The sequence below is a fragment of the Lolium rigidum genome, chromosome 2 (genome assembly GCF_022539505.1).
Source record: "Lolium rigidum isolate FL_2022 chromosome 2, APGP_CSIRO_Lrig_0.1, whole genome shotgun sequence".
Taxonomy (NCBI): domain Eukaryota; kingdom Viridiplantae; phylum Streptophyta; class Magnoliopsida; order Poales; family Poaceae; genus Lolium; species Lolium rigidum.
The window spans coordinates 249271666-249296658 of record NC_061509.1 but is presented as its reverse complement, the minus strand read 5'-3'; the positions used below and the strand labels follow the sequence as shown (position 1 = coordinate 249296658).

Below are 24993 nucleotides of genomic sequence, written 5' to 3'. Positions count from 1 at the left end.
AAGGAGCATACCGTCTATTTCCCTAAGAAGATTGATAAAGTATGTGGAGTCAATACTATTACTAATGTGAGAAGTATTAAAGTGGGAACTATTGATTGCCCTATATATGAGCCTAAAGAAGAATATCAAACTCTCGTGATTGGATCTATATCAATACAATTCAAGGTAACATGATTGATTTGAGGTTTATTTCTTCTTATGCTATGAAAAAGTTATTTGGTGACAAGACTTGATCAACCTTGTTAACGAATACCTTTTACATGCATAGAGGAGATAAACAACATCTCTTTCTTCCTCCACTTGTTCCAGTTGCTGTAGCACTTTTAATTTGCAAAGTTCTTTAGTTATTTGAAGATTTCAAAAATTTTCCTGGCCAGTAATAATAAACTAAATACCCAGAAATGTGCATTTTTCAAAGTTTTCAAAAATTCACAAAAATTATACCGTTGGTCCTATTTTTCGACGAGGCACCTGGGAGCACCAGAGGATGACCTGTGGGGCACCAGAGGGCGCCAGACCACAGGCCGGCGCGGCCAAGGAGGTGGCCGCGCAACCATGTGGTGTGGGCCCCCCTCTGCCCCACTTTGTCATCTCTTTCTCCCAGACTCTTCTCTCTCCCGAAAAAACTCATACCAAGTTCCTCTCTCTCGCGTTTTTGCTCCAGAACTCCAGATTTCTCGATCTCTTTGCTCAGCTCAGATTTCTGTCTGAAATTTGGCACATTTGCTCTTCGGTATGTGACTCCTCCACCCATCCAAGTAGAATTTTGTTTGGTTGAGTATATCTTGAATATTTTGCTGCTGTAGGTAACATGTTTAGTGAGCTTGCATGCTTGTTCTAAGTGGTAGAAACTAGTTTTGATGCATGATAAGTACTCTAGCAAGTTCCTATGGTAGTTTCCCTCAATTATATGTCACCAAATCAAGTTTTATATTGTTTGTTGAAAAATTTCAGAAAATGGAAGGGAGCATGCACCAACTTAACCAACAAGAATTAGAAGTCCAACAGGTCATGAGAGTTCACCGGGAAGAAGGAGTATACCCCGCTTATTATCCGTGTGAGGATTTCATGAGAAGTGCAGGGATCTTGCAGGACGTTCGAAGTTTAATCTCTCGTGCAGGATTGGATGATTTTGTTGATGGGGAACCATGCCAATATGTAAAACTGACTATGTCAGTAGTGCAGGATTTTAAATTCAATCGGTCACAATCTAATCCCATGGTTCAGTACAAAATTTATAATAAAACTGTCAACTTGCCATTCAGTGATTTTTGTGCAGCAATCAGAGTGCCGCAATGGGGATCATGCGAGAAGATAAGGGAAAAAATTAGTAGAATTGCCTGCACCTTCTCTGTTTAACCTTGATTCCAGGGAGGATTGGTCAGTCACGGAAAGTGCAGTTAATGCATACATAGAGGGAGGAAGCCATCGTGCAAGAGGAAACACGGAGGAGGTCGAGGAACACCTTGATTCGACATCCGATGCAGCAAGCTCTTCACATCAACACATTGGGCATGAGGAGCCTCCACGCTTTTCTTCTGCATCGGTACCTTATTATGACTACTCCATGTATGATCCACCGGCGTGGAACCCAGACCCTCGCTGGGGTTGATCTCCACTTAGGCCAAAAGCCTAAGCTTGGGGGGAGGTATACCGGCATCACTTATTCTTTGCATATTATGGTTGCTGGATACTTGTGTATACTTGTTTTGTTCGTTTGAGTGGTTTTCTAATGAGAGGAAGATGATATTTGGGGAAGTGCTGCCTGAAAACGGATTCTGGACTGTTACTAGAAAAATTCGTATGCACAGCCAGAGCGTTATTTTGAGCTGCCAATTTTTGTGCAGGTTCCCCAGGTTGTTATCTAACTTTCATTAGTTGAACACTTTTCGATCTGAGCAACGTAAGATTTTTGTAAAAATCGATTTCTGTACTGCTGTCAGGTTTTGGCAGATTTCTGCCATCTCGCTTTTATTTGTTTCTTTTGGTTTGCTATTCCTTGTTTTTGCTTTGTTTCCTTCCCAAAACACAAAAAGACCAAAAATATTTCTGTTGTTTCTCTTCACCATTTGTTTGCTTTGGTTTCTTGCATTTGTTTCACTTTATTTGCTGTTTCTAGTTTGCTATAAGAAAAACCAAAAAGATTTTACTTTGTTTATTTGTTTCTTTTTATTCTTGTTTCTAAATTCGAAAACACCAAAAATATTTGCTGTTCTTCTTTGGTTTGTAAAGTTCTTTATGAGTTCAATGGTCTTCATTGGCTGGAGCGTGGTTTTCATTTCATATTATCCAAGCTACACAAGTGAAAAAGCAATAATGACGATCTACGACAATCTGATTGTGGTGAGAGGCTGGTATGAACTCTATTTGTTTTCATTTTTGTACATATACTCATCCATGTGAGCATGCTTAGTTGGTTCATGTGAGGTATATGTTATTTGAGAAAGTCTAGTAGTTTATGATCTCTCATGTTTAGCTCCAATCTATTAATATGAGTAGCATGTCATGGATGTTTGCTTGCATTGTTTTATTCATAAGTAAGTATGGCATTGTGGTATCCTCCTCTGAATAATTCATTTATATCGACTTGGCACATGCTCACGCATGCATATGACTGAACAAAAAGTCAATTAAGCCTCGATGATCTATATTGCTTCAGAGTTCTTGCGTCACTTTTATGCCTCCATTAATTTATTTTGCCGCAAGCATGATTATGACAGTTACTGCTCTCTTGATTTGTCGCTCCCTAGTCTATTGCTAGCCTTCACTTGTACTGAGCGGGAACGCTGCTCGTGCTTCCAAACACCTGAAAACCAAGTTATTCCAAAGTGTCCACCATAAATACCTATGCATGGCATTTCAAACCATTCCAAGTAAATTCTCATGCGCTACCTTTAAAACCTTCAAAATACTTCTCAATTTGTGTTTATGTTTCATAGCTCATGAGGAAGTATGTGGTGTTTAGCTTTCAACCTTGCCATTTACTTTTGACGGACTCTCATATGGACTAGTGGCACATCCGCTTATCCAATAATTTTGCAAAAAGAGCTGGCAATGGGATTCCCAGTCCCGAATTAATTAACTTTAAATAGACACTCCTCCATGGTTTGTGATTGTTGGACGGCACCGAAGGATTCGGTTAGCCATGGCTTGTGTAAGCAAAGGTTGGGGGAGTGTCATCATCATAATAAAAATAAAATAAAAAGGCACTCCTTCATGGTATGAGATTGTTGGCAGGCACCCGAGGATTCGGTTAGCCATGGTTTGCGAAAGAAAGGTTGGAAGGAGTGCCAAATAAATATGCAATAATTCATGGGAGCCGCTCTTGAAAGTCTGGTTGGCGAGGTAGTTAGTGTACCCATTACCACTCGTTGACAACAACAAACACCTCTCAAAATAATTTTACTCCTGTCTTTATAAAAATAAAAAGCTCTAGCGCATGTTAATCCCTGCTTCCCTCTGCGAAGGGTCAATCTTTTACTTTTATGTTGTGTCTACATCATTTCTCTAAGCACTACCTTGAGAGCACAACTGTCATTCTTAGTATAATATGCTTGTCTCAAAATATGCTTGATTGTGGTATAACTTTGATGCATTTATCTTTTGACAATCACTACTTCTAGTCTTTCTATGAACTCCAGAGGTGCCGGGCATTTATGTTTTGCCAATCAAATACGAGCAAGCGAGATACCACTTTATCATACTCTCTTATGAACATTGCAATCCTGCTTATATACATAATTCATGATGCTTATTATTAATTGTTGGTACCTCTCCATGATTGACATGGCTGTTAGATGATCTTATTTGCATGTGTCTCATTATGAACTGCTTAAGTATTAGCCGTAGCATGAGAATATATACATCATATGAGCAAATGTGTTCGTGAAAGTTCTTTTATCGCTCAGTTGTTAACTGAATTGCTTGAGGACAAGCAATAAGCTAAGCTTGGGGGAGTTGATACGTCCAAAACGTATCTACTTTCCCGAACACTTTTGCTATTGTTTTGCCTCTAATTTGTGTATTTTGGATGCAACTAACACGGACTAACGCTGTTTTCAGCAGAACTGCTCTGGTGTCTCGTTTTTGTGCAGAAATCCAACTTTCGGGAAAATCCTCGGAATTTATGCAGAAGGCCCTATTTTCCCAGGAAACTAACGGAGCCAGAAGGACAATTGAAGTGGAGGCCCGAGGGCCCCACACCATAGGGCGGCGCGGCCCAGGGGGGGCCCGCGCGGCCCTGTGGTGTGGCCCCCTCGGCCGGCCTCCGACGCCCTCCTTCGGACTACTTATTCGCCTCGACCTAAAAACGCATGGAGAGAAGTCGAAGTCGCCAGAAACCCTCCAGAACGCCGCCACATCGCGGAACTCCGTCGCAGGAGCCAGAAGTCTCCGTTCTGGCACTCCGCCGGGACGGGGAATTGGAGGAGATCATCACCGCCATCACCGCCAACGCCTCTACATCAACCAGCCATGTTTCCCCCATCCATGTGTGAGTAATTCCCCCGCTGTAGGCTGAAGGGGATGGTAGGGATTGGATGAGATTGGTCATGTAATAGCATAAGATTGTTAGGGCATAGTGCCTAGTGTCCGTAATTGGTACTTTGATGATATTGTTGCAACTTGTTATGCTTAATGCTTGTCACTAGGGCCCGAGTGCCATGATCTCAGATCTGAACATGTTATTGCTTCATCAAGATATTCATTGTTTATGGTCTTACCTATAAGTTGTATACACATGTCGTTGTCCGGAACCGATGGCCCCGAAGTGACGAAATCGGGACAATCGGAGGGAATGGTAGCGATGTGAGGATCACATGTGTTCACGGAGTGTTAATGCTTTGCTCCGGTACTCTATTAAAAGGAGTACCTTAATATCCAGATAGTTTCCCTTGAGGCCGGCTGCCACCGATCTGGTAGGACAAAAGATGTTGTGCAAGTTTCTCATTGCGAGCACGCACGACTATATATGGAACACATGCCTATTGATTGCTTTGTACTTGGACACCGTTTTATTATTATCCGCAAATGCCCTGCTATGATTGTTACATGAGTTTCTCTCATCCATGCAACGCCCGTCATCCGTCCCCGTGCCTACGGTATTTTAATCCTGTTGTTTACTAAAATCACTACTCTGCTGTCTACGTTACTCTGCTGCTTGTTATTTCACTATCGCTACTTGCTATAAAAGCGTTACTCTCGATAAACTCTTGCGAGCAAGTCCGTTTCCAGTGCAGCTGAATTGACAACTCCGCTGTTAAGGCTTCCAAGTGTTCTTTGTCTCCCCTTGTGTCGAATCAATAAATTGGGTTTTACTTCCCTCGAAGACTGTTGCGATCCCCTATACTTGTGGGTCATCAGAAAATCATCGATAATAACCTCGATAACGCTCCCTTGGTTCTTTGCAAAAGTCCCAGGACTTGGACGTTGGACTCAGCGGCGAGTGACAAGGCGTCAGACATGGAATCCTCCTGAAGTTTGCGAGCCCGATTGATGGTTATATCGGCAGCACCTGGAAGAATATAGATAAGCAACATGGAGGAAAATACTGGACAAAATATACGCGCCAAGGAGCTTACCCAATAAATTCGCAATGGATTCACGGAGGACGCCTTCCTTTTCATCGGCTGCGAGTGCGGCCTCGCGTCTAGCGTCTTGCTCATCCTTCATCTTTTGCTTCAGCTTCTTCAGCTCATCCTTCAGCAAGATGTTTTCATTCCTAGCATCGGCTGCAAGCCTGTTAGCTTCCAGCACCTGGTCAGCCGAAGTCTTGATGGACTTCCGAAGATGAGCATTTTCAGACTCCAGGCGGGTGAATTGCTCAACAAAATCTGCCACAGCGTCAAATGTGGCATAAATCGGCTGCAGGGTAAAAGATCTAGAAACCTCATTCGAATATAGAAATTCAGCGAAAAAGATCAAGAAACCTTAGTTGAATATAGAAATTCAGCGGAAAAGAAGGAAGCCAAGTCGAGTAAATCATTTACGTAGTCACGAGCAGCCGATGGAACGGGAGCATCGCCAGAAGGGATAACCTTCGACACCGGGATCTTTTCCACGGCCGTCCTTGAGGGCGGCGTTGGTTCGGCGGGCGAAGGGTTCGACTCCTTGGCTGACTCGGACTTCCCAGAGAATAACTTAGCCCCCTTTGCGAGAGGAACATCGTCGCTATCATCAGAGCTGCTTGGAACGCAAGGGTGATCAGCATGCAGAATAGAGAAGGATAGTTACGAAGGAAAAAATAGGCACTCACAGGTCTAGGTCATCTTCGACGGCGAAAAATCCTGTCGAACTTTTCACAACAGGAGGAGGCGATGCAGTTTCATCGGCATCATTATCTTGCCCGCTAGGACTCGATTCAGCCGTTGTGATAAGATCCTCGTTTATCCTTTTACACCGCCTGCTCCTGGTGAGAGCATCATCCTCGGGGGCTTCGCCCTCCTAGGCGTCGCTGTCTTCAAGAATGTGTTGGGCGTCCTCAGTCTCTTTAGAGTCACCATCGTCATCCTCTGGTTCCACACTGCTTTCGGGTGAAGGAGGATAGCATTGAGCCAAGGTGGAGGCTTGTCGATAGGAGAAAAATCAGTGAAGAGTCGAAGGGCGGCACAACGATAGTAATAAAAGCAAGTAACAGTAAGAATTACCTCAGCCGGAAGGTGTTTGAGATCGTATGGGGGACGAGCCGAGATCAACACAATGTTGTCCTTCATGCTGAGACACGTCAGCCGAAGCACCTTGTCGCGAAGCTCATCACTCGACAGGTCGGCAGAGCTGACTCTCGACTTGTCATCCTTGCCGAACTACAGCCACAACTGATGGGGCCGGGACATCAGATGTTGCACCCGACGTTGTAAGAACACTGAGACTACCTCAGTGCCACACATCGTTAAGCCTCCTGTGTTCTTCAGATCTACGACCTGGTCGAACAGCTTGTCGGCTATGGTGCTTTCTTCAGGAGACAGGGCGTTTCGCCAGGACTTCTTCGGCTGAGCCACCAAGACGTCCTCGAACGGAGGAAGATTGGAGCGCCGCCCAGACACCGGGGTATCTCGCAGATAGAACCATTTGTTGTGCCAGCCCTGGACAGACTCCTTCATTGGGTAGTTGAAGTAATCAACTTCCTTTCTGACAACAAAGCCAACACCACCAACGACGGGGGGGCCATTGCTGTCGTTGTGACGCTTGATGTAGAAGATTTTCCTCCAAAGACCCCAGTGGGGATCAATGCCGAGGAAAGCTTTGCAGACGGTGATTAAGATGGAAAGATGAAGGATGGAATTTGGGGTCAGCTGCCAGAGCTGGATCCCATAGAAGAAAAGAAGAGAACGAAGAAATTCGTGGGCAGGAAAAGAAAGCCCGCGAAATAGAAAGGCGACGAACATAACAGTAAAGCCCTTCGGGGGCTTTGGGCGAGAAGCTGGACCTAGAAGACGAATGTCATCGTCAGACGAGGAGATGAGACCGAGGGTGCACAGCCTGTTAACCTCGCGGTTGGAAATGCTGGAGGCGCCCCAATCGCGGCTAACCTTGGTCGCGCTCGAGGTGCTGGTGCTCTTCTTCTTGCCCACGGCGCTTGGGGTTCTTGAGAAAAGGAACAGAGGAACAAGGACAGGTTGGGGAAGAAGATGATCAGTGTAGAAACATAAAAAGTGAAAACAACAAGAAGGCTCCCTATTTATGCCACGGGATTGATGGGAAATCGTGGCCATAACTCCATAGACATCGTGGGAGGTGGACGAGATCTGGTCGTACACGTGTCGCTCCAAGAGGAGAAAGGAACCGGCGGCCCATTATTCCCACGATGTGCGAAAATCGAGGAGGCACCTCGGTCAGTACGCATGCACTGGTCATTTCCTAAAAACTGCCTGTGCAGAACTAGGGTGGGCCCATTAGGTCAAGTCTTGTCAATCAAACCACGACAGTGGTCGCGTCATCGGTGATGTCATGAAGCCAGCTGAAAAACGGAAATCATCGGATGGTCAACTTGAGTCTACGCACGGATCACAAGCATCCGCATATAGACTCGGGGGCTACTCCCATCGGGAGCGCTGGACGCGCACCCGATAAAACATGAACTCGAAGATATTCCTGTGGAGAAATATTTGAAGAAAAGGAGGGAATGCTTAGTTCGAGTCTGCACCCGGTCGCAAACGCCCACGCCCAGACTCGGGGGCTACTCCAATCGGGAGCGCTGGACGCGTACCCGATAAAACTTTTTTGCACTCTAAGATCATGCCCGGGGACTTGATTCTGTGTAGGGTAACGCTATTTTGCCATCGGCAGTTAACCAGCAAAAGCTGGGCACGTTACACAATATCCATTACGCGTTAAAACTTTACTAAAAAATACAAGCCCCAATACAAATGTATCAGGTGACCTATGAAGATCTACAGAAACTTCGGTAGAAGAAGACGTTCGAGTGGCACAACTTGAGTCTACGCACGGATCACAAGCATCCGCACATAGACTCGGGGGCTACTCCCATCGGGAGCGCTGGACGCGCACCCGATAGAAAGAGATGATGCTATTACAAGATGGACAAGAACAATCAAGGGGGAAGAACATTCGATGGAGGCATGCTTTAGTCTCTACCCGAAATATCTCCGGCTAGACACTCGGGGACTACTGACGTGGGCATTACCCTTCGGGTAACTGACATTGCCCTATCCTGTGCGGCCCAACTGGAGGCCCATGAAGATACCCGATGGTAAGGCGGGCCACTAGGACGGTGCTTGGAGAAGATTCCACGAAGAACAAGACGAGAGAGGAGCCGAACAAGGAAAGTTTAGAGCTAGGTCTTTTGTAAACCTAGTCGTACCCGGACAGATCTCTTGAGACCTGGCTTCCTATATAAAGGCTAGGAGAGGGGCTGCCGAGGGACAGACGAACAATCTTAGCAACTTTAGCCACCATAAGCCTAGAGCTAGGTCGCCGCATCACTTAGTCTCTCGACGAGATCACAGCCGAAACCTTCGGCACCCCATTGTAACCCGATATTTTCATAATCAAGATCAGACAGGCAGGACGTAAGGGTTTTACCTCATCGAGGGCCCAAAACCTGGGTAAATCGCTCTCCCCGCTTGTCTGTTAACCGATGTCTCGTGTCAGCCTACAGGATTCCATCAACCCTAAGCCCCAATCGGAGGGCATTGTCGAGGAGTACCCTCGACAGCGTACATGTTTGATAAGCAACCGAGGATCATCATGTGCTCCTCGTCTTGGGCGGCGGCTGCCATCTCTTCTCGCATAAGCTCGACGAACATCTGCTCCTCCTCTTCGTCCGAGTCCATGGTCGGCGAGGCAAATGGACGAACACCTGAAGGGCGTGGTCGAGGCAAGCCGAGCCGCGAACGACGAGGAGTAGGCCGTCGTCGGAAAAGAGGCAGGCGCAGAAGCAGGCAGATAGGCCAATGTCGAAAGACGGCGGAATATAGGCAGGTGGGGAAGGAGGGACGGCGGAATCTGGGCAACAAGCCGGCGGGGTGGTGCCGGCAGCGAGAGATATACGAGGGGTGGGGGAGATTTTGAGCGAGGTGGCGGTGGGGTTCGTGTGTCGAGTCACCGATAGATCGGGCTCTTCCCCGCTTTTCACTCGTCCGGACTCCCCGATAGCTCTCCGGGGGACCGGGGATGGCGTGGGCTCGCCGGATGGATTTAGGCCCAAATACGAACGAAAACGAAGAATCGGGGGCGCGACTGGGCCGATTTTCGCCATCCGAATGAGAAAAACGTCGCTCGGGGGCCTCGTCGGGGAGATGAGTGAGGATGCTCTTACTCACTACTTTTCTTCGTGACCTTTATCCTTTGGCTAGCCAGCCAAACGGAGCAGTGTTAGCTTGGATCTTAACCAGCCTATGGGTACTGGGTATCGCATGAACCCATCACTAGGAGTCTAAGAGCATCTCCAATAGGCGCGCTAAAACGCGCGCGGGAAAAATTGCCGGTTTGGCGCGCGCGGGCGCCTGCGCGAAGCTCCAACAGACGCGGGAAAAAACACGCGCTAATTTTTTTACCGCGCGCGCGTTTGCGCTACTCCGCGCGGGAGAATTTCCGCGACCGCTGCCGCGCGCTATAAACACGACACGTGTGAACGCGCCAACGACCTGAACTCTCCACGCGCCACTTCATCCCTGATCCGCTCCGTCTCTCTCCCCGCCTCTTTCTCTCTCCCGCCGACGCTCCGCCTCCACACCGACGCTCCTCTCCGCGCCTCCGCCTCCGCGCCGCCGCCCCTCCTCCGGCTACCACGGCGTTCGGACGTGGCCGAGCAGCCGGTTCGACGCGGAAATCCGCTCCGGCGACGAGCGGATCCGCCTCGGCACGTTTGATACGGCGCACGAGGCGGCGCGGGCGTACGACACCGTCGCCTGGCAACTGGGCCGCTCCCGCCGTACCATGAACTTTCATGATGTCTTCACGCGGGAGCAGGCGGAGATGCTCGCGCCGCCGCCGCCGGTGATAACGCGCGAGCAGCAGCGCCGACATCGGGAGTTGGAGCAGCGCCTCCTCATCGCCGAGCGCGACGAGGCGATGCGCCTCGAGTGGGCACGCCGCTTCCCCGAAGACGTCGCCGCCATGGGAGCCTTCTACGCGCAGAAGGAGGAGGAGGAGAAGGCGGCAGCGAAGGCGGAGAAGAAAGCCAGCCGCGACAAGCGCCGCGCCGAGTCCGCGGCGAGGAAGGCTGCGAGGGCCGAGAAGGCGGTGAGGAAGGGTCGTCCACCATCGTCCTCTCCTCCTCATCCTCCTTCGAGTGGACGACGACGCCGGTGTCGGAGACGACTCCGGGCACCCACTCCTCGGACTTCGACCGGGAGTCGGACGAGTAGTTTCGATCTGTATTTTCGTCCTCTATGTCGCGTTGTATCGTTGAACTTTTAATATATTCGTATTTTCGATCAAATTTTCATAGTTTGTTTGATTAATTTTGAAATGAACGGTCGAATTTAGCAGTTTGCGCCGCGCGCGCTGCAAAATAGAGCCTCCGGCGGAGGTGCTTTTTTCCCACACCAACGCGCGCTGCAAAATGAAGCATCCGGCGGAGAAAAATTCGGTATCACGCGCGCCAGCGGTTTATAGGGCGGCGAAATAGAGGTTTAGCGCGACCGACTATTTGTGCGCTTGTTGGAGATGCTCTAACACTCAGTGCAGGTAACGAAACGGTGTGCAGAACGCGACGCGGAATTGGTTTCCACCGGGCCTAAACTGGAAAACATGGAAAAAGCACGAGAGCAACCAAACACGCCCTAGCTGATCCCACGCATAGTAGTGTACATGGATTCAAAGTTCGAACTAGGTAAAAAAGTTAATACCTGGGGCCTCTAGTAAAGTAGCGTGTCAAATCATAGTGAGCTTGGGCCAAATGGTCAAATCATAGTAAAGATAGGCCGAATATAGGCTATTTTAGTCAAAATTTTCCAAATATAAAAATATTTTTTTCTAAAAGGGTGCATAAGTATACGCGGAAACCACAAATATAGAAATATAACGTCGTTTTGCTTTCGATGTGAAAAAAGCTGCATGAGTATGTGCGGAAACCACAAATGAACTCCGAGCTCCATGGTGGCCTTTTTTTCTTTTCTAAAAGGGTTCGAGATTGACATTCACAAGTTTCAAAAATTTCAGAACAAAAGTCCTGGCTTTGGATAATGTTGAGCTCTACCGTAGTGGGGAATTCATTTTTTAAAATTCTAGGCTATAGGAAACTGACAAATTTGATAGAATTTGAAGTTTGAACCGCGTGCACTATCGCGGCACCCAGATTGCCAGATCTAAAATTTGATAACGGACTGCACCTACGCTACGACACCTCGGCGTGGCACGCCCCGTGCTTCAGCGCCAACCAAAGCGAACCAGGCCCGCGCCGCGTCACGCGGCACGCTCCGCTCACCGGCCGCCGAACCCGGCGCGCCGCTCGTCCGGTGCCCCGCACAGGAAACCCGGCGCCCGCGCGGCCGTGCCGCACAAAAGTAATGAGAAAACCCGCCGCTGTCGCCACGCCGACGCCGAGGAGGCGCGCGCGCCCCAGTTCCGTTCCACCGACGCCGGTCACATCGTCTCCTCCCCGTCCGGTGCCACTTTTTCTCCCCACCCACCCGAAGCACATCGAAAGTTCAAAACCCCGGGCGCTTGTCCCCTCTTTATATAACAGCCCCAGACGTGCCTGCCACGAGACGTAGCGCCTCCCGTCTTTTGACCTCCGTGCTTTTTCCGCCGCGCCGCGGCGGAAGGCAGAACTCTGGGACTCGGGCGCCCGCCCGCCACCGACGGATGGACCTCAAGGAGCGGATCCGCCGCTCGCCGTCGCAGCGGGAGGAGGAGGCGCTCGTGGCGGCGGCGGCGTCGCCGCGCGGGAGGAAGGGCGGGGCGGCGATGCTGCTGCTGCGGTGGTCCGTCTCGGCCGGCGCGCTCCTCGTCTTCGGCGTCCTCCTGCTCCTGCTCGCCGGGGGCTCCGCGGCGCGGAGGGGCCAGTTCCTCGGCGCCGATTCTTCCTGGGACGGTGGCCGCCACGATCTGCGCCTCGTCCGTCCGCCCGAAGGTACGCTCGTAACGTCGCTTTCCATTTCCGTGTTTCAGCTGCGCTAGGACCACCGCTTTTCTGCAAATTCTGAAACCTATGAGTAGTAGTACTAGCACATTGGATGGCGACGTTGCATTTGGGATTACAAGCCTGGCGAGTGGCGCCTTTAATGTTGTTTCGGCTCCATGACAATGTTCGCTTCTCAGGAAAAATATCGACTACGTACTTTTTTTTAGAATTTGTTGGCGCAGTTTATATTCCCTTGAGGATTGTTGCTAGCTGCTACAAAGGTAGATGATTATTTCAGTATCACCTTCGGTCAGTGAAAATGTGTTGTAACTTCTCCGTAGCTGAATTTTAAGGCACAACTTTCTTCAGAGTTCAGTCCACCGTTTCTGTGCCAATTCCAAAATCTATTGCTCGTGGTAGTAATACTAGTACTCGTGGGTGGCCATGTTACATTTGGGGTGACAAGCCTGACGCCTTTAATGTTGTTTGGGCTCCATGACTTTGTTCGCTGCGCTTTTATCATTCTCCCTCGTTAGGGCATGTCCAATGCACTGTCCTAGAGGTGCTGCTTCACACCTTTAGTTAGGTTCGGGTGGTCCAAAGTAGGTTCGGATGACGAAGTAGCCTCCTCTTCAAGAAGTGGGATCTTAAGTCCTAAAAGCATGCTTTTTGGAGAGAGAGAGATACATAGTGTCATATTTGTGGGATCCCTTCTCTCTTTTTTCTAACTAAAGTTGTAGCTTCCATTGGAGAGATAAAATTCACCATGTTGGTTCTTACAACTTTTTTACATGAAGCAGCTAGTTGTGTATGCCACCATTGCTCATGCCCTTAGTGTAAGTTCTGCAGGAAAAAAATATTGTGTACTCTTTTCATAATTTTTTGTCGCTGTTTATTCTCTTGAAATTTGGATTGTTGCTACTAGCTGCTACAAAGGTGGATGATTATTCACTAACGCCTTCTGTCAGTGAAAATGTGTTAGTATAACTTCTCCGTAGCAGAATTTTAAGGCACAACTTTCTTTAGAGTTTAATCCACCGTTTCTGTGCCAATTCCGAAATCTATTAGTAGTAATACTAGCACTCGTGGATGGCGATGTTACATTTGGGGTGACAAGCTTGGCGCCTTTAATGTTGTTTGGGCTCCATGACTTTGTTCGCTGCGCTCAAACTCCCTCGCTAGGGTAAGTTCTGCAAAAAAATAAAATGTCGAGTACTTTTTTTTTAATAATTTTTTGTAGCAATTCCTCTTGAACTTTGCACTGTTGCGAGTTGCTACAAAGTTTGGTGCTACTGTTGCCAATGAAAATGTGCTCTAACTTCTCCGTAGCAGAATTTTGAAGCAGTGTTCTTCAGATCATTGTGTCTGTAGTACGAGGGCAATGATGACCGCCTGCGTGCAGAATGTGTGGGGTTTCGAATGCTGTACTAAGGCCTCCTTACATGTTTAGTACTCCCTCTGTTCAATGATTCTTATCGTGATTGAAGTTCGAATTTGAATTAAAATCATGACAAGAATTTTTTTTTTTGGAGAATTCGACAGGTGAGCTGCACGATATATTGATAGAGGAAGATTTGGCTCAGTTAATAGGAAAACCGGGCCCAAAAACCATACAGAGCGGCCGAGTTTATGAGGGAAACCGGCCAAAAAACCGCACAAATATCGAGCCTCATCGCCCACACGAAACCAGACTACCGACGACCAAACACACACCACCAAACCCGGAGCCGCTGCCCCGATGTCCCCTGCTCGGAGGCGAGCCGCAACACCGCACGGCATGGATGTCTTGTAGCCCAAACTACCAAGGCGACCACCCGCAGACCACGAACGCCGCGCCAAAAGATCCGGGGCCGCCGCCCCGACATGCCAGCCACACCGACCGTCCTGTCGCGTAGGCCGGGCCGACGAGCTCGCTACCCACATAGCACCAACACGCCACCCATGCCTTGCTAGACCATGACCACACCCCATGGAGTCAAAGTTGCAAGACCTTCCGAGGCCGCCGCCTCGGCGTACGTCAACCGTCCGGGGCCGCCGCCCCGGCATCCACTACCCCCGACAACAAGGCAACCATGCACAACTGGCACACATCTACCGCACCACGAGGAACACGGACTCCAAAAGCGGCGCCTTCAGGAAGGTAACGGCAACGGCACAGTGTGTCGCCGCCGCTCGCTCCGAGGAGCAGAGGTTTTCACCCGGAGAACGCAACAACTCGTGACAGCAGGAGACCAGGCTCCCCGATGAAGTCCTCAACAGGGGAAACGGTACCCAGAGGCACCGCCAACATCGGCACCAATGGTGCAAGGCTTTCGCCTAGAGTGTCAACGCTGACGACAGGCCAAAGAAGGCCTTGGTCGTAGGCGTGGCGAGCCGCACAGAGAACCTTGTTGCCGTCCACCAAAACGCCCAACACTCGCCTGAGCAGCGCAACCCGACCAGACCGCTGCAGAAGGCAGCAGATCGGCCGCCCACCGCCAGGCCTGGACCCTAAACCCTGGATCAGAGAGAGTAATTGTTTGTACTAGTTACTAGGTTTACCGCCTAAAATTGTGACGACCTTAGCATATTACTAGCATCCGTACTACTATCTCCGATCCATAATAAGCGTCAGGGCTTTAGTTCAATTTAATCTAAATTAGAACTAAAGCCTGGGAAGGGCGGGCCTGGTGCAGCGGTAGAGCTTCACCGCCTGTGACCGAGAGGTCCCAGGTTCGAGTCGCGGTCTCCTCACATTGCACTTCGTGAGGGTAAGGCTTGCCACTAACACCTTCCCCAGACCCCGCACCAGTGCGGGAGCTCTCAGCACTGGGTACGTCCTTTTAGAACTAAAGCCTGGACATTTATTATGGATCGGACAGAGTATTATTATTGGCCTTGGTAAACAGCCTCAACTTTGTCTAGTTTATGTTTCATGCTACTGTTGTTCCGTGTCTTGTCTGGTTTATGCATGATGCTATCATTTTCTTGTCATTTACTAATATGTCAACTTCGTAGTGGTTTATCTGTGTTCCTATCTGCATATGTTTATTGAACCGATGAGAAGTCCCCAGTGTCCAATTTGGCTAGTAGCAGGGTTCTGTGCTAGGCAACCCAGGTTTTACTCTGCAGCAAAATAGTATATCCGCCCTACAGTGTATATTTGACCGACAATAGAACTTTGAATAATAACTTTTATAACTAACAGGCTTGAGTAATTCGTGCCTACCTCAGTTTTGTACTGGCATCAATGACCCTTCACCAAAAGATGAACTTTTTTTTTTTTCATTTGTCTTCTAAATAAAGTATAACGCTTATTTATATATGAATGCTGACACAATGTTTTTTGTTGTTTTGTTTGGAGAAGGTGGCACTTCAGGATCTCCGCAAGTTGTCAAGGACAAACTACTCGGTGGTTTGTTAGTTCCTGGTTTTGATGAACAGGCTTGCCTAAGTAGATACCAATCAGCACTGTATCGTCGAACATCACCCCACTTTCCATCTACCTACCTCTTGGAAAGATTAAGGGAACATGAGGCTCTCCAGAAGAAGTGTGGTCCACATAGTGAATTCTACAGGAAGGCTGTTGAGCAGCTTAAGTCTGGCCAGGATATTAAGGTTATGGACTGCAACTATTTGGTCTGGATAGCTTACAGTGGTCTGGGGAACAGGATCTTAACAATTGCCTCAGCATTTCTGTATGCCATCCTTACAAACAGAGTCTTGCTTGTTGATGGAGATAAAGGCACGGCGGATCTGTTCTGTGAACCATTTCCTGAAACTTCATGGTTCCTACCGTCAGATTTCCCTGCTAAGCAGTTCAAGAACTTCAGTGCTGGCTCTCCTGAGAGTTATGGAAACATGCTGAAAAGTAAAGTTCTTCAGTCTAGCCCTGCTTTTCTGTATCTTCACTTGGCTCATGACTACAACGACTTTGATAAGCTTTTTTTCTGTGAAGATAACCAGCAATATCTTCAAACAATCCCATGGTTGATCCTAAAATCAGATAATTACTTTGTACCTTCACTTTTCCTGATACCAGCATACCAAGAGGAACTCATGAAGCTTTTTCCCCAGAGAGACACTGTTTTCCATCACTTGGGACGTTACTTGTTTCACCCTAGCAATGTCGTCTGGGGCATGGTTACAAGATACTATGATTCTTATCTTGCAACAGCTGATGAAAAGTTGGGTATCCAAATCAGAGTCTTCGATACTGAAACTGGTCCATTTCAGCATGTCTTGGATCAGGTCCTTGCGTGCACGCTGAAGGAACACTTGTTGCCAGAGGTTAATACTCAAGCGCCAGTTGTCCCATCACGGAAGGCCATGTCGAAAGCTGTTCTAGTTACTTCTTTGAACTCAGGATACTACGAAAAATTCAGAAACATGTATTGGGAACATCCTACCACAAATGGCGAGACAATTAGTTTCCACCAGCCTAGTCACGAGGAACATCAGAACTCAGACAAGAAAATGCATAACATGAAAGCGTGGGCAGAGATATATCTTTTAAGCCTATCTGATGTTATGGTTACTAGTGCATGGTCAACTTTTGGGTATGTTGCCCAGGGTCTCAGTGGTTTGAAGCCATGGCTTCTGTTCAAGCCTGAAAACCGAACTGCCCCTGATCCACCTTGCCGCCAAGATTTGTCCATGGAACCTTGTTTTCATGCTCCACCTTTCTACGATTGCAAAGCTAAGAGAGGAGTTGATACAGGAAAACTTGTCCCACATGTAAGGCATTGCGAAGATATGAGCTGGGGTCTTAAGCTAGTTGATCAGAGTTAGTGGTATACATGGTGCGTATGTTCTATCCAAATCATATATGTACAGTACAAGCTCATATATGCTTTAGTTGTATGGTATAGGTGCAAGTGCAACTCTGTTTTTATATTACAGGAAAAGCCTTTTCAGACTTAGTTAATATAGATGCAATGACATGAACTGCTGCATTTGTTCCCAAGTACATGTTCAACGCTATTATAGTTTCCTTTTCTCTGTTTTATTTTCCACCGTGACTTTCATTGAAGCATATTACTGAAGCACAAACATATACTGCAGACAAGAATCAATTGCAAGAACCAGAAACATCATTTGTTTCAATAAACTATAAGTATATCTTGTTTGCATTTCAAGAAATTACAATTGTTGTCCCACCTGTACTGGCAACTGTCTGTTGAGTTTATAATATTTTCGGCCCCAGAAGTTTGGTATTCAATTTGTGTGATTGATAAAACCTTGAAACAGAGGAGCTCAGAGAAAGGGTGCATCCTGTAATTAAATCACTATGATTCGTTGTGCTACATCTTTAGTTGCAAACAAAAGAAAAAAACAAAATTTGTGGATGAGATTTTTCATGAAGAGGTGAGTGCGTGAACGATATTTTTGTTGAACGGGTCTGAAAGGTGTGTCAAAAGATTGTCGATGGGCCCAGCATGAGTCACAGATGCTTGCACAATAAAGCCAAGCATAGCAACCATTGCCAACCTCCCTGTGATTGATGGAAATAATGTTAGATATTACTACAAGTTTATCTTACAAGGAATTGTACGTATAGAAAGTGAACCTACCATTCTTAATTTCTTTCAACTTCACTTCATGTGCATTCTCTATGTCTTTGGCAAGTCCCATTGGATTAAATAATGGACCCCCAGGGTATCTGTTCATGATTGTTAATTTTAATAATAACTTATTTTAAGCACAGAACCACAGACTTGCTCAGATGAATGGCTTTGAATTTTCATTTTGGAGCATGTTGCAGCACTTACCCTGGCTGTAAGCCTTCAAGTGAGGCTTCTATCCCAAGGAATGTCCCTTCCTTTGCTTGTGAACCTGGATGAAGAAAGTCCATATACCTCTTGGTCTCGACAAATCTGTCGAGGATCAGAGTAATGATAGAAACAGGTCAGTTTTGGACTGTTTGAATTCATCATAGTCTACACCATATAAAACTTCTGACCTACTGAACAAATTATTTTTACCAATCCTAGAACGTTTCAGTTGGATGCTAAATTACCCCATCAAGAGAAGCTGGACAAAGAAGAGAGCTGTGGTGTTGGCGAAGTCAAATTTTGTAGCACCTGCTTCAAACCACACTGGTAGGTTGCTGATTCCTGATTCTCGGATCAACTACAAAAAAACATGTCAATTTGATTCCATTCTCCGCTGTGCTTTTTTTTTCCCGAAATGGAGGATGAGGCACGGGGTCTCATCCTTCATTTCTGAAAAAAAGCACAGTTGAGCATGGATGACATTGATTAAGTGACCATGCTTCAATGTCCTAAGAATGCTATCATGCTAGCAATCATTAGAACCACCAAATATTTTCGGTGTCTGAAAGTAACCTCTAGAGAAAAGTGATGCACAAGTACAAATGTACAATATTTGCAGTGGTTTGACAGTACATTAAAAATATCCTAAGTTGCTCGTTTAGAAAATGGAGCTGCTATCTTGGATATGGCTTGGCTGCCATTGTGATTGTTATTGTCATTTGGCTAGATAGTACACACTGTGTCATGCTTGGTTTCTCACTGTTCTTTTCACAGGCTATCCTAATTCAGGCACCTCCTCAGAATTTTTGCAAACTGGAGATTCAGTGCTAGGTTTATCAGAACTGAGAAGAGAATACTAATTTTGACAGGGATCGGCAAGGAGTTCAACTGAGAGAAACTCACATCGGTTCCAAGGATGCCGGCAACCCCTGCCATGGCAAACCGGCAGTGCACAAGCTCGGCCTGAACATACCACTTCAAGTCTTCAGGTTGCTCTCCGAGCCCCAGTGGATCGAACCCGTAATCACCAGGTAGCCTGCAACCATGAAAGCCACACAATCTATCAGCCTAAGAATCCTCGCACCCTGCAGAGAACAGAGATTGGCAGTAACTGACGTGCCGTCGAGGTACGTCGGCGGGTCTAGTCCAGGAAGCCATGTTGCCCGCTCGGCGATAGCTCGGACCTCAAACCGAGCTCGCAGCGAGTGGGCATGGTGTCCGGGTACAGCGGCCGTGCTCCTGCTGAAAAGTGTGGGCGGCTTGGAGGAGAGGGTGCAGGTGTGGACGACTCGTCCGTGGGTGTTCGCTGCTAATGCCATGGCGGCACCGGACTTGGCTGATTGCTCGCCGAACTGCAGCCGGCTAGGGCCCTCCTTCTTTGCTGCTGTTTTGCTGGGGCCGTGTGGGTGTGTGTCTCAGACAGATCAAAACCGTGGATATGGAACTTGAGGCGTTCAGACATCCTAGCTTCAGTGGTTCCGGAAATCTAGAGTCTGCCTTGTCAGTTGTCATGGTGCCAGGCCGGACCCTATTGAACGTATTGGGCCTCTGGCCCAGGTCTGAGACGACATGGAGATCTTTCTGCACTTTTTTTTTGTGGCCTGGACTATGACAGTCTTACGCCAGCCTGAACAATTTTATACACCACTCAAAGGTATGAGGATTATTACAAGCATATTTTAGAGGGGCAGAGGAGCTGAATAAAAGGGTGGGGGTTAGGGGGGGGGGGGGGGGATTATAACCATTACACCAAGAATTAAGAAGAGAGGTCGATGATGAAGAAAGCCCAAAGCCTAACATCCTCAATGCACCTCTGTGAGACAAGAGAGAGATCCTCAACGATGTTGTTGAAACTAAGAGCGTTTCTTCTCTTCCATATGCTCCAAGCAATGGCGGTGTTGATGGTGGATTCTTCGAAACTGTGGAAGCACGAGAGCAAAAAGTCGGTGAAGCTGGCATAAGCTTGGAGTCGAAGTTGTGGTGGAAGAAGCGATTTTTTTTTGCACATCCAATAAAGCGATTTCCTAGCTGCGGCGTCGTGACCTACCGTTCAGGTATCGACCGTTCATCTCTCTTCGTGACACAATTAAGTTTCAATATTTATAACTTGGTCTATGCATGTAGGGGTGCACGAATCATGATATTTTTCAATGGCTGATTTTTTTTTGCAAAAAGGACACTCGCATTAAAAAACATCGAACAATACAAAGCACCTCAACAAAATCGAAAATTACAATGAAATCCTTGAGATACCCTTCGTCTTTGCCACCGCTCCTCCCTAAGCCGGCCTGATGTTGTTGATTGCGGACGAGAAGTCGTCGAACGGGTAAAAAAGACCACATTCGTAGATGAAGAAGAAGGAATAACCGTAGATGAATATCCTTGACGATCTAGAGATCCCCACAACCAGAAGAAGTCCTCGAGAACGACACCACTCCCACAAGTTCCGTGACATTGTCGCCGAGAAGGGGCTAATGCTGGGTAGACTTTATAGGACAAGGCGCCTCCGCCACCACTTGAGTGCCTCCCCACCAATCCTTAACCCAAACACTAGAAAAACGGATCCCTCCCACCAACACGGGCCGAGATCCACCCCGCCTTCATGGCCCGAAGGCCACATAAGTGAGGCAGATCTGCGGCGGTGTGGACGGGAGGTAGGGAAACCCTAATCGTCTGTGCATGTTTCTCTCGCGGCAAAGGGGTACAATGCTTTGGGATCAATGGTGGATTCTTAACCGGTAGGTCATGGTGCCCGCTAGAATTGCATTTCCGGCACATTTGGCTGCTTTGTGCAGCACGAGCCGAATTGTAGATTTGAGAGTGACAGCCGAGTGCCACTCGTGTTGATGACGTGGTTGCAGTATGTTCCACATATATACCAAAATGTCTTGACATATACCAATGGGAAACAGAAACTTATGCCGGAGCTAAAAGGAAAACAAAGGTCAATTTACGAATAAGAATTTCGGACGGAAACTAGCACGAGGTATGACTTGATGCTTTGTATTTATCTCGTGTGTTTCTCCACTTCGTGTACAAAATGTACAGTAAGTCAATTCCTAGTGCCCATTTGTTTCAGAAAGAATCTTAAAATGATCTTGTGCTTGTGTTACATGTTGGGAACATGCTTCTCTAACAATGGGGATAATTAGAAAAATGATCTTTTTTTTTTTTGAACCAGGGGCGGTCCCAGAGGGACCTAGGAGCTTCCATTAAACAGTGGCATAATTACAAGGAGGACCGGTAAGTAAAAGAAAAGTACACATAGGTCCAAACTTTTTGCACTAGGGACCCTGAAAAATACACAGAAAATGCAATCAGGTCCAGCTCCAACGCCACTGCTTGTGCAAGCCACGATGCGATCAAGCACAACACCGCCGGGGACATGGCCACTTGGGGTGAGATGCGGGAGCCAACTACACCGAAGCCGAGGGGCCTCCGAATCGGCATAGAAGCCGAGGAGGTTTGATTTCACCGCAAACGCCGGCCGGGAAGAACCGATGCCGACGATGAGGGGGAGTAGTCGCCGTACGACCATCTTGAACGACAGCCGACGAAGAGCTGCCGTGATTCCACTCCCGGGAGCAGCATCCGCAATCCCCTGCTCGTAGGTTTGGTGCCGGCTGACCACCGAGTTGCATGCCGGAATCCTCCGGATCGCCATGACCGGAGGGAGAGGCTTGCAAGCCATGGCCGCCAAAACCAATCCCGCGAAGAAACTGACCTTATTCAAGACGGAGATCCCCGCCGCCATCCTCCTCACCGCATCCGGCTCCAACCAATGGAGCGCCACCGTGAGTAAGAAGAGCTTCAAGGCACCGCAGATCTGGCCGGAGAAATCTGCAGCTTCTCTCCCGGCATATTGCCGACAACCAGCATAAAGCTGAACCAAACTAGCATAAAGCCAAGATCTAGTACTAATCCTACAACTACTATGTACATGAAATCCGGCGTCTCTCCTTTGCCATCTCCGGCCAGCTAATCTGGCGAGAGAAGCTCGGGATTGACCCGGAGAATCACGAGGGACTCTCAACGGAGGCAGAAAACGAGAGGACAGAGGAAAGGGCTAATTAGAAAAATGATCCATACATCTCTAACACTACAAAACAACTCCTAAAATGATGTACACACTCTTAAATTCCTCGAAAAGAAAAATGAAAAAGACTAGTGCAGTTGCAGATGGGGAGGCGGAGAGAGACAGTCTTGGAGATCTTCTTTCAAGATGGAACTCGTGCTTCTTATTCTAATCGATAGCTAATTTGTCAAGGAGAATCTTCCGATCCTTGTTGATAGTTAAAGATCTGGTGATCACCTGGCTGACGTGATGCTGAAGGAGGAAGCTAGTCCGCTTCGCGGGCTGCGCGAGGGGATTTCCGCGTACCGTCGTACTGTACTCACTATCTGTATACTAGTAGTTGCATAAAATAAGGTATACGTCTCTCTCTGTAGCCTCTAGAACAAGTAATGCCAGTTCAACGTGGTTGGCTGCGAGGTCTGGACGGTGACTGCGCGTAGGCCTTGTTAATTTAGAGAAAGGATGACAGATCGTCTTCTGGTTCTGGAATCTCTCTGAACTCTTAAGAAATACTCTTGTACTAAATCCGAGTCAATTAAAAAGGAACGGAGGGAGTACTTTGCATGCACCAAGGGGCATCTTGTAGATATGTTCTTTGTCTTTGTCTCGAAAGCAAGTACTGTGTTCCTTCCTTCGTCTCGAAAGCAAGTATAATTCTACGTTCTTCATACTAAAATACCGGTACTAGTCAAAAGTGACTAATAACCGTTTCGACAAGAAAAAAGGTGTAGAGACAGGCGGTGAATTAAATAGGACAAGACAAATAATCGCTTTTACGCCACAAAAATGCATGGAACACGTCATGTGATCCGGTCTAGGTCTTATATCAGCTTTAGTTGTGATCGTGATCGGCACCTTTCTTAATGGTCAAAAAGGCAGTGGAAAACATCGGACGAAAACGAGAGATGACCTCGATCTGAAGCACTGCACCAAAGTTCTCTATTCCAAATTAACTCCAAGAATTCCCAGACAATCTTGCGCGCGCGTCTTACATGTGTAGAAACTGTAGGAGCTATTCTTCTCCAAGTCATGTTTGTAACAAAAGAAATGATAAAAGTTAAGGAAACAACGAGCTACAGTGGCCACGATAGATCGAGATCATGGCGCTTTAGACCAGATCGAAGCTGCCATCGTCAAGCATCATGATCTCCTGTAAGCCGTCCCAGATCTCTTTCTCCCTCCCCACCGGCGCCCTTTCCTGCTCCGGAAGCTGCCTCACGTGGGCTGGCGACGACGCGTTCGACCCGCAGTTCTCGCGATTGCTCTCCGGCAAGTGCTGCGGCCTCGGCTGCACGGCCGCCCAGGAAGAACCAGTAGCAGACGCAGACGCCGACACAGAAGATGATGCGGCGGCCGGGAAGTTGAGCTTGGCGCGCTGCCCGCGGAACTCGAATGCGGCGACGTCGTAGGCGCGCGCGGCCTCGGCGGCGGTGTCGAAGGTGCCGAGCCATTTGCGGACGGCGCGGTGCGGGTCGCGGATCTCTGCCGCCCACTTCCCCCACGGCCGTTGCCGCACGCCCCTGAACTTGCTCCCTCTCCTGGCGCGCCGCTTGCCCACGCCGCCATCCTTCACGAAGCTCGCCGCCGAGCACTCCTCGTCCTCGCTGCTCGAGCCGGTCGTCGCCGCTGCAGCTGCGACGGACTCGCATCCTAGGCACCCGTCCGCGCCGCACCTGACGCATGTTGTCGCAGCGGTGGGAGCAGCAACGGCGGTGGCAAAGGGCGGCGTCGACGGCTCCAGGTGCAGCGTGGGGACGACGGTGTCCCCGGAGACGACGGAGATGAGGGCGCGGAGGAAGAGAGAGTTCTCCTGCTCCGAGTTGGGGAGCTGAAATCCGCCGGCGCCGCGCTCTAGCCTTGGCACCATGACGACGGCGCACCTACGTACGTGATCAGGTCGGTGCTGGAAGAAAGATTTGGGTTGGTGTGGTACTAGCTAGGTTGATGAGTTCTCGTGATCTGCTCACTGATGTTTCAGGGTGTTTGGCGCTGCGGCTTTATACTGGGGCGTGCATGTCCTCCCCATTTTAAAAGGGGCAGATTTGGGCACGTTCTTATCGTGGGAACGGAGGTGTGCTGGACTGATGATTATCCACATCCACGTAGCCCTTTGTCGCTGGTCATCACCATATTTGAGCTGTTCACACCAAAATTTATTTCTCCAAAATCAGGTAAACATTCTGTGGCGATTTTGAGACTAAATTATATATATTCTAGAGGCTACAATTTGTGCATCTCTGATTCCCTGCTTATTTAGGCAACCCATCTTTTAACGGCAATATTCCTATTTTTGGTCTACAAGATACGGGCGGGTCATTCATTCGGTGGATCCTTCTTTTGAGATAACAAGATTTATAATCGAAGATGCGGAGTTTAAGATTTCGCAAAAGAATGAGGGAGAATATTGTAATATGTAAATTTTAAGGTCAAGATGGACACTGACGGTCGTCTCGACTAGAGATGCATACCTGTTTGGAGCTCTTTCATCCCCAACAAAGTAAAATTCTTTGGCGACCTCACACACATGGATATGCTTAGCACAAGAGCCAACTTCATGTGTAAGAATATTTGAGACTATGCCGCTTGACCTCAATGCACTATGCAATGCGAGTACACCTACCACCTATCCTTCATCTAAC

General features: G+C 48.1%; 3 protein-coding genes across 3 annotated transcripts; 1 reads left to right on the top strand and 2 right to left on the bottom strand.

The window, feature by feature from the left end:
- Positions 1-12267: 12267 nt before the first annotated feature.
- On the top strand, positions 12268-17452 carry LOC124693247 (galactoside 2-alpha-L-fucosyltransferase-like). The gene is made up of 2 exons (XM_047226719.1): positions 12268-12535; positions 15870-17452. The coding sequence occupies exons 1-2, from the start codon at positions 12268-12270 to the stop codon at positions 17294-17296; spliced, it is 1695 nt and encodes a 564-aa protein (XP_047082675.1). The 3' UTR covers positions 17297-17452.
- Positions 17453-17580: 128 nt separating this feature from the next.
- On the bottom strand, positions 17581-19660 carry LOC124693246 (photosystem I chlorophyll a/b-binding protein 5, chloroplastic-like). The gene is made up of 6 exons (XM_047226718.1): positions 19396-19660; positions 19183-19315; positions 18525-18637; positions 18277-18381; positions 18079-18167; positions 17581-17999 (listed from the first exon to the last, which is right to left on the bottom strand). The coding sequence occupies exons 1-6, from the start codon at positions 19596-19598 to the stop codon at positions 17863-17865; spliced, it is 780 nt and encodes a 259-aa protein (XP_047082674.1). The 5' UTR covers positions 19599-19660; the 3' UTR covers positions 17581-17862.
- A 3629-nt stretch (positions 19661-23289) lies between these two features.
- LOC124688500 (ethylene-responsive transcription factor ERF109-like) lies at positions 23290-24336 on the bottom strand. Its single transcript, XM_047222171.1, has one exon. The coding sequence runs from the start codon at positions 24219-24221 to the stop codon at positions 23463-23465; it is 759 nt and encodes a 252-aa protein (XP_047078127.1). The 5' UTR covers positions 24222-24336; the 3' UTR covers positions 23290-23462.
- Between the last annotated feature and the right edge of the window lie 657 nt (positions 24337-24993).

Coding starts and splice junctions, on each gene's coding strand:
- LOC124688500 (XM_047222171.1), bottom strand. CDS start 24,221: ATGGTGCCAAGGCTAGAGCGCGGCGCCGGCGGATTTCAGCTCCCCAAC.
- LOC124693246 (XM_047226718.1), bottom strand. CDS start 19,598: ATGGCATTAGCAGCGAACACCCACGGACGAGTCGTCCACACCTGCACC. Junction 19,316..19,395: donor CCGACGTACCTCGACGGCAC/GTCAGTTACTGC, acceptor TCATGGTTGCAG/GCTACCTGGTGATTACGGGT. Junction 18,168..18,276: donor CTTGAAGGCTTACAGCCAGG/GTAAGTGCTGCA, acceptor AATCATGAACAG/ATACCCTGGGGGTCCATTAT.
- LOC124693247 (XM_047226719.1), top strand. CDS start 12,268: ATGGACCTCAAGGAGCGGATCCGCCGCTCGCCGTCGCAGCGGGAGGAG. Junction 12,536..15,869: donor CCTCGTCCGTCCGCCCGAAG/GTACGCTCGTAA, acceptor TTTTGTTTGGAG/AAGGTGGCACTTCAGGATCT.